Here is a 9,732-nt window from a genome sequence, read left to right as displayed (position 1 = left end):
TTCATAGCTCGATCTGACTGTCCACGACCTCTCCAAGTACTTCCTCTTCCTCTGCCATTACTAAATCCTCTTGGTCTGAAATATCTGCCACGAGATCTGCCAGACTGACTAAAATATGTTTCTTCATCTTGAGCCACGAAAGCTGGTTCCAGCTTAATATTCGCAAATGCTGCTGAGCTTGAACCACCACCTGCCTGCTGACCGAGGAATTTCTTCAGTGAAACCTTAGCTTGATCATACAAATCTTCCTTTTTAGTATAGTCCATGCCTGTCATAACCAACATTTTCTCTTCTTTGTTTATCTTTGCACGTTTGAGTAACTTGAAAGCAAGAATCTCTTGTGGAAGACTCATTCCCTTTTTCAAAATCTTGTTGTATCTTTGATCAAGTTTTGAAATAAATTCATTAATTGACTGTCCAGATTCACGTTCATAGTCCTCAAAATCTACAAATTTATCCAAACTATCTGCCAGGTCATCTTTCCCCAATTTTTTTTCCAAAAACGTCAACAAGGTATCGAAACCATCTTCTTTCTTCAAATCAGCAAGATTGATGTTATCAAACACTTTCTCACGTATACCAATCTCGTTTTCAGGCAAAGACAGAGCTAAGACGATACCTTGTTTCTCTTTCTTTAAGTCAGTAACTTCCCGCCATGCCAGCAGTTCCTGCTTGTAACGCTCGTAACTCTTAGTAAGGTTGAAATCCAGAGGGTTGATTCTCACAGCCATGGTACGAAATGTTCCACTTCTGTACACTGAATATACTTTGTCCCGCTACCGAGTCCAGTTTTCGATCATGTAAACAATGGAATAACTTCGTTCAACTACAGAGTCAATTGTTCAGATTGATAATTGTCGCTTTCACTGAAGATGTCACTATGCAACTGAATTCCATTCATCACATTATTTACTGGCAGAATACAACCGAACGCACATTTCACTTGTCCAACTTGTCCATACTTGGTCAAGGTTCAATCAGTAACTTCAAACTTCATACGGTGTAACTCACAGGATATACAGTCAATACGCTTGCCACAATGATTAGAATATGCAAACCACGCTCTGCTACCACTGTTAATTCATCTCCATGATAACCAACACTGTATTCATTCACATACGCTCTTTATCTGTCATGTCACCTTGTATACACACTCACTTGCTTATACCCGGGAATTACCCATAAGCCCCATAGCTACGCTGTAACATGCGCCGAGCAGAGTTCATAGCAGACGACATCAACAACAAGAACCAGATGTCCATACCTTACATCATCGAGCCGACTTTGAAGCCCTCGTCAAACCAGTTGACATCAGGCTGGCCCCCAACACTCACAAAACACAGGGGCACGAGGCCTGTGGGTTCGGATACGTGGGGAAACGAACGCTCCCGTGGTATACAGGGGTCCCGACGCAGCTGAAAAGTTTCACATGTGCTTGCAACAGGAATTAAAAACCATCAGGAAGAGGTTGCACACCGTTGTTCCCATGCGTATGACCCAAACCGACCGGCGAGCTCACGGCTGCAGTACTGACTGCCACGTGTGCAACGGCCTGCTGAACGGCGATTCGGTGAGAGATCACTGCCACATCACCAGTGAGTACAGAGGCGCCGCTCAGAGCCCGTGCAACGTCAAGCTCAGAATCACCCCCAAAACAATCAACATCCCCGTGGTCTTCCACAACTTGAGAGGGTACGGCTCTCACTTGATCATGCAGGCCATCGTGAGGGTTGACGTCAACCTGACGTGCACCCCCAACAACATGGAGAGATGTATCTCCTTCTCCTTGAACGGCCTGAGGTTCATAGACTCAGTTCAGTTCCTGCTGTCGTCTCTCGACAGTTTGGTCAAGGCCAAGGATACCTTCCCCATCACCGATCAATACACCGACGCCGAGACTCGGCCCCTGCTGATGAAGAAGAGTGTTTACCCCTACGAGTACATGCACAGCTGGGCCAAGTTCGCCGAGAACTGACTACCCCCCTCCCCCTCCACCCCTCCCCTCATCAGCCGGTCTGTACTTGAGAACAGAGGTACTCTTGCTGGCTGACATGTTCGACACGTTCAGAAAGACGTGTTTCAAGCAGTATCAACTCGACCCTGCATGGTATTACACCAGCCCCGGTCTCTCTTGGGATGCCTTGCTGAAAAAGACTGGGGTCAAACTCGAGCTCCTCACCGATTACAACATGCACCTGTTTATCGAGAAAGGGTTGCGAGGTGGGATCTCCATGGCCTCCAAACGCTACGCGAAAGCCAACAACGAGTACGTGAATGGCTACGACTCTAGTAAGCCCACCACCTACATCCTCTACCTCGACGCCAACAACCTGTACGGCTGGGCCATGATCCAGGATCTACCCACGGGGGATTCGAGTGGGTGCCTGAGATAGACGTCATGAGCATACCGCCGGATTCGGGGAAGGGTTACATACGAGTATCCAGTGGCATTACATAAGTCACACAACGGCTACCCCCTGGCTCCAGAACGTTTGATGGTGGACCCGGACTTGATGTCTGACTACCAACAGAACTTGCTGGGGGGTAATAAGCCGGCCAACGTTGAAAAACTCGTACCCAACTTGATGCCCAAACCCAAGTACAACGTTCACTATCGCAACCTGCAGATGTACCTGTCGCTGGGTATGAGGCTGACTAAAATTCATAGGGTGCTCAAGTTCGACCAAAGCCCCTGGATGGAGCCCTACATCAGAATGAACACGGACCTGCGAAAGCTGGCCACCTCTACAAGCTCATGAACAACTCGGTGTTCGGTAAGACGATGGAGAACCTGAGGAAACGCGTGACCATGAAGCTGATCTGGTCAAAAGAGGAAGACAAGCTCAGGTGACTGATAGCCAGCCCCGCATTCAGCCGGAGAAAGATATTCACCGACGATCTGGTGGCCCTGCACATGAGGAAAAGCCCAATAGCGTCCACCAGGCCGACCTCCTGTTCCTACCACACAACAAGAAGTACAAGTATGCCCTAACAGTCGTTGACATGGCCAGCCGTTACAAAGAAGCCGAACACTTAACCGCGAAAGACTCGGCCCAAGTAGCCCGCGGGTTCGAGTGCATATACAAGCGCAGTGAGCTGACATGGCCCACAGAGCTGCAAGTTCATGGGAGTTCATGGGTGCCGTGTCACAACTGCTAGACAAGCACGGCGTCCAAGTCAGGTGTGGCACAGCCGGAGCTCATCGCAGTCAAGCCATTGTCGCGAGATTCAATCCGAGCGCTTATTCGGGCATCAGTATGCAAGAGAAATGGCCAACACGGGGAGACGATCGACGGAATGATTAAGGTTAATTTCAGTTGTGGGAATAACATATCATTTCATATAGATATTCACAATCTGACTCATATCTCTTCACCTGTGCACAAATACCACCGATGCACCAGGTAAAATCCCCGGTCGTTATGTATAGTGAAATCGTTATGTATTGTACAATGATATTGTGAACCCTGACTGGATTGGTCAATGCGATGGGAGGCATTCATGCATTCAAAATTCATTGTCAGATAATGATGATGCTAAGTGTTAACGAAAACCAAAGTACCCATAACAAACACATGCAAAGGCAAGCTACGTCGTCAACAAATGCTTATGTCTTAACGGACTTTCAAGTCTATTCATTCTCCATTTCATTTCAAAGAGGAAAAATTACCAGCTTAAAGAAAACTATACAATTAAGATGCAGCAGGTGGTAATAAATTCATTTTTACACATACGCCAAACATTCCTTGGATATTGCTTTGTATGTACTGTGTCTGATAATTTTATGTCTTCCTTCAGAGAAACAGAATCCGACACAAGCGTATACTGAGTTGAACACTTCTCTCCTCGATGCCTGCATGGTTGGAGATGTGGTTCGAGTCAGGAATATTTTGTCTTATGGCCAGGCAAATATTAACTCAAGAGGGAATACCAGAATGACACCGGTGATGCATGCAGCTTATGGGGGACATGAAGAAGTGTTTGACTTACTTGTCAGGGAAGGTGCAAAACTGTCCTTATTTAATAATGCAGGGGAGAACATTCTTCATCTAGCTTGTATTGGGGGAAGTGTTGAAATCGTCAAGTATGTCCTCACACAGAACATTGTGGGCATCAACAGTCAAGATGTCGACGGATGGACCCCAGTAATGCAAGCAGCCAAAGATGGACATAAGGATGTGTTTGACGTTCTAGTGGAGGCAGGAGCAGATCTTACACAAGTAAGAAGGAACAAAGAAACCATCCTTCATTTGGCTTCTGGAGGCGGTAATGTTGAGATAATCAAACACCTCCTTTCACATGTCAGCGTGGATATCGACAGTCGAGATGTGGACTTTTGGACACCAGTAATGCATGCGGTCCATGCTGGAGATATGGATGTGTTTAACTTTCTTGTTGAAAAAGGGGCAGATCTATCCAAAGTTGGCATTGAGAAAAAAAACATCCTTCACGTAGCCTGTGCAGGAGAAAATGTTGAAATAATCAAGAACCTTCTGAAACATGACATTGTGGACATCGACAGTCGTGATAAGGACGGATTGACGCCAGTAATGTATACAGCAAAGGACGGGTGTAAAGATGTGTTTGACGTACTTGTGAAATGGGGAGCTGATCTGTCACTACTGGATGATGATAACGACAACATCCTCCATTTGGCCTGTGGTGGAAACAGTATTGAGATCGTTAAGTACCTCCTCAAACACAACATTGTGGATATCAACAGTCGGGATAGGAAAGAATATACGCCTGCAATGATTGCAGCATGTGAGGGACATGAGGCTGTATTCTTCTTACTTGTTGATCATGAGGCTGATCTAACAATTATGAATGATGTTGGTGATAACATCCTAGATATAGCTTGTAAAGGAGGAAATGTACATATTGTGAAGTATGTTTCTACTCGGTTCATTTTTGAGGGGCCGTACAGGGAGGACGATCCATGTTGAATTCAGTCTCCATAATCTGTAAAGAAATGTTTTAGAAAAGGTGTCTTTCGTTTTTCTGATTAATCAAGGCTGGCATCCGTGCTGATAACATTCAAACGAAATAGGGTATTAATGAATAATGCCGTGAATAGACACATCAATGGTCACCAACTGTGATCCCCACAACATAATTTTTTGTGCACATTACTGGAATTTCTGGTTGGATTTCAAAATCATAACACATGACTTTAACTTCAATATTGGGTTAAGTGATGATTTGATATATTTCAATGATGGTCCTTTTCATATTTGAGTATGAACATTCAAACATTTTCAGAATGTGGTTTATTTATCCATCACTTATTCCTACAACGGTTTGTAAAAGGAAATTTCTAGTTTGATAATTGAGTGTGAAAATATAATGGCTTACTGAAAAGTGCTGTAAGAAATAGAGATTTGTATCATACTCATTTCATAAAACATGTCTCTCAATTCTTGTATTTCCCAAGCAAGATAAATGCTTACAGAAGCCTAACACAATCAGTATGAAATACATGCAAGTGTAATAATGTCTTTATAACCCCTTTTGTCTGAATCCTTTTGAACTTCCTTTTAGAAAAATGCACCGAACACGATCACAACTGTCGAGATCATGTTGACGATCTTCGTCTCCTATGTCATCACTCTGGCTATGTAACAATATGATTTTTCAAAATGATTTTTCCTTTGTGTGTGTAATAAATGAATCTGCAAGCACACGACTCCTGACATGTTTCAAATACAAATTTATCTCAAGAAAAAGCAATTGTATTGATATTTATATATTGTCAACCTTAAAGTATCAGTTCTCATTTATTTATTGTTGTTTTTTAATAAGAAATTGACTTGATTGATAAATCCAGTTTTTTTATCAGAACTAAAAGAGATCAAATGTTTTACTTTTACACACAACTTTAGACACAGGTTTCATTGTAACTTTGATTTTGAAGCGTCTTTTTCAAATGAGCACTCTGAAGTTGTAAAACTGTTTTTGTGAATTCAAGATGTGTTCTGATGAAATTGGTACTAAAACAAATATTGTCAAGCCTGCCCTCATTTAATTCTGCACTTACAGCATTTATATGTGCCACATATGCTGCAAATGTTCAATAAAAGGGCATTATTGCAAATACGACTGAATGGACTCGAAAGCTTTGACTTTAGACTGGTTTAGGTTGATCATTATCTGAGGTGTCATAATGTCCATCAGCTGTATGTTTGACAAAATCATACTCTGATCAATATTAATGTCGTGCTTGTTATGAAAGAAGGAGCAATGAACGTGTAAATATAACTAATTCAAAATTCAGGTTGTTAAATAGTCCAGTTGAAATATTAATTACTCACCTTGATTAATGTGTTATGCATTGCAACGAATAACTCCTCTTCAACTGGTTTAGACGATGTCCATTTAAAATATGGAAGTTTATAAATCTCGAGGTAAATGAATGATACATTTTTTTATGCTGGCGTCCCACTTCAGTACTAAGTTATTTGTAGCATTTAGAATGGCCTATATTGCTATTGATTATTGTGTTTTGTTGCATTTAGATAAAACTGTTTAATGACTTCAGTTGTCCATTACTGTATGTATTTCTCATGCCTTGTTCTACCTTTCACATATTAGAACACAACAATCAGGACATGTCTATGTTTCATGTTAATTCCTTATTTTATTTTAACAATAAAACAAAACAACGGCAACTCAAAAAGGCATTAACATAGCAAAGAGCACTTCGATTGAGTGTGAAGTGACCAGTGCAATAAAGTACGATACAGTCAATAATTATGCCCAACAATATAACACGAACACTTACTCAGAATAGGAGTCAATAGAATACGATTTTGAGCTACAGAAAGGCCAAATTCAGGGATAAGGCTTCGCTCATGCTGAAGAATGATGACAATTGCTATGGATATACAACTTATTCTGTGAAGGGCGACGTTTCGACATAGATACATGACTTGTTATTACAGTAAATTGGGGATGAGTTGTTTGTGCAATGAACAAGGTTGATGTACAACGCTTGTATAGGAGATTGAGTTAGTGATTGGAAGCCAGTTAGGTGACATACTAGGATTGAATTAAAGCTTATACAAATGATGGAAACATTTGGGGTTGATGTACATAGCGTGCATGGTAGCTCATGCTCACAAGAAGACTCACCGGATTAGAAGAAGTGTCATAGTGTCATATCGGAATTTATAGAAGTAGCGTAAGGAACTTGGTGATATGTGAAACATCACAGTAGAACACTTCCAGTACACAGGGACACCGAACAGCTTTATGTCTACTTGCCAGGAAAGGTGGAGATCGTCACTATCAGATGATGCCGAAAATGGGATTTGATAAACAATTACAAAAACACAGCCTGAAAACCTTTGAGTTTATTTAACGCACTTTAAAGGGAAGTTGATATACCACTATGACAATATCAACATTCTTCATATGATGGAGGGAAAAACAGCCAGAAAAACTTTGAGTATAAGTATAGAATAAGTACGAATGATGTGCATCAAAATTGTCCGAGAATATGGGAAATGTTCTCTTTTCTATCATGCACATTCCTGATAATTCTGTATTGTACTGATATACCGTTTTAGGCCGCTTGTTTGTACAGTAGGAACGGAAACACATCTTGTTCTTATTGTGTATTTGTTGTATCCATGCTTTTTCATCGATGTAGTGACTGCATGATAATGATATTCTTAACCTTCTTAAGTGTGTAATTATATCAAAATATCTTTTATTTCGTTTCAACGCATTTGGCTATGACTATTCTCTGAGTATTGTAACAGGATATTGTGTTGATAGCATTTGCACACTTTTCTAATCACACTGTATACAACTATGCACTGGACAACCCACTCAACCTAGCTCGGATTAGATATTTACTTGATATTTTTTTACCTGAAGAGAATTCTAACCTATGGATTGAATATGCTTTTAATATTATAAAGTATTGTAATTATTAATAGTTTATATGAAGTAGCCAATATTGCTTTTAATTTATCAGTATGAAATGTCAAACTGTATGTATGTGTGAGAGCATGATTTGTTTGGTAGGTTGAATGTAATGCTGAGTAAGAAGTTTCTATAATGTAATGTCGCCATAATACGATATTGTCAGTATGATTTGTTTTAGAAATGTGACACTCCCGTAGTTAGTGTGGGTATATACCCCGGTGTCACCCACAGGATATGTAAACATTGTTTGTTATTTAATTATCTACTTGTGATTTAAGTATCACACCTATGATCATTAGGTTGATTATTTATATGCTAAATTACAACAACTATGTAGTATTTTATGTGTTTGTAATAATAATAACTATAAGGTATGTGTAACTGCACGTGTTGCATGTTTAGGTTAATGTATATTATACTTTCCTCCTGGATGACTGACTGATCAAGTCATCGATTGATACTGTGGAATAAATGTCAACTCCCAAGCACACTGGCAGCTAGTTATTGTTATTGACTCACCCCTGTAACAGTATTATCGTACCATGAACGGTTATGGGTTTCAAAATATACCTTCATGTATGAATATCCGTGACCATTACCATGCAGAGGCGTAACATACAGCCCACAATGTCAGATATACTCATGCCAATAATGGTTGTCACCCCCTCCCCACCCCAACCCCCACATCCCACACCCACGCCCCACAGCCCCTCTCCAATAAAAAAAATTGAAGGGGGTGACAACCATTATTGGTATGAGTATATTACGTTGTGTTTGTTTGGGTTGGTTATTGTTTAACGCCGCACTCAGCAATATTCCGGCTAAATGGTGTCTGTCTGTGAATGAAATAGTGAGGACCAGACAATCCAGTGAACATCGATCTACGCAATCAATATACGTTAATGGAATACGTGCACATGTGTCAACCAAAGCAACTTGCCTGACCACCCGATCCCATTAGTCGCCTCTTACACAACATGGGTTGATGAAGATCATTTTTAACCCGGATCTTCACCAGTGTATTACATAGTGAGCCATCCAGGTTGAAAGCATGTTATCTCTTTTTTTGGTATGTTTTGAAGAGTGAAATGATTATGTATTTCGAAATAAATATTTCAGTTGACGGCATTCTGCAGCTAAGAGACGATCGGGAATTTGAGAGATTTCATCCTCAATGCTATTCTCTGATGATGAAAATGCATTTCAAACGCTGGACATGCATATGCTTAGTATCAATGTTCAGAGTTGTTTATACGCTTACAAAAAGCAGGCCACGCAAAACAATAGCCGTACAAGTGCATGATGATTATTCTGAAAGATCGAAGAACGACTGTTGCATCTTTTATTAATATTTAACATCACTCACAGTGAACAATGATTCATTTATCTTAGTGCAAAAATCAGTGTTTTTATATCTTAACTATATTTGTTATCATATGGCAATTTTGTGCTCGAAATACCCGCAAGAGATAAAGCTGACTCTCTGATACGAAGAAGTTTATTCTTTGAGTGGGCACTTATCAGTGCCAGTTTGAAATCTGAGACACTTACTTTAGTTTTGGTTTTCTTTTGAATTGCTCCGCTGCAGGTATCAAACACAATTACGTCAACACAGACGGTTAAGATAAAACAAATAGACGATGTCTTGGAAAGGCTTCATAGTTTATTGTTGTCTTTGCTATTTCACTTTTTCCTGTTCTACCACAAGGAACATGTTTTCAGTCGTTAGCTAATATAGCTGTAAAAACAACGACATGACTGAGTGGTGGTTCGTCACTCTTGGGAATATGTTCCTACTTA

At 40.6% G+C, this 9,732-nt stretch overlaps 1 protein-coding gene across 1 annotated transcript; it reads left to right on the top strand.

Annotated features, from left to right (window-relative positions):
- Positions 1 to 1,206: 1,206 nt before the first annotated feature.
- Positions 1,207 to 4,946, top strand: LOC124279238 (ankyrin repeat domain-containing protein 17-like). The gene is made up of 5 exons (XM_046715050.1): positions 1,207 to 1,356; positions 1,445 to 1,570; positions 1,718 to 1,772; positions 2,257 to 2,376; positions 3,799 to 4,946. Exons 1-5 carry the CDS (start codon positions 1,207 to 1,209, stop codon positions 4,944 to 4,946), a joined length of 1,599 nt encoding a protein of 532 aa, XP_046571006.1.
- Positions 4,947 to 9,732: the final 4,786 nt, after the last annotated feature.

This window comes from Haliotis rubra, unplaced genomic scaffold, assembly GCF_003918875.1.
Source record: "Haliotis rubra isolate DU_JTF1 unplaced genomic scaffold, ASM391887v1 Scf248, whole genome shotgun sequence".
NCBI lineage: Eukaryota > Metazoa > Mollusca > Gastropoda > Lepetellida > Haliotidae > Haliotis > Haliotis rubra.
This window is presented reverse-complemented; position numbering and strand designations above follow the sequence as displayed.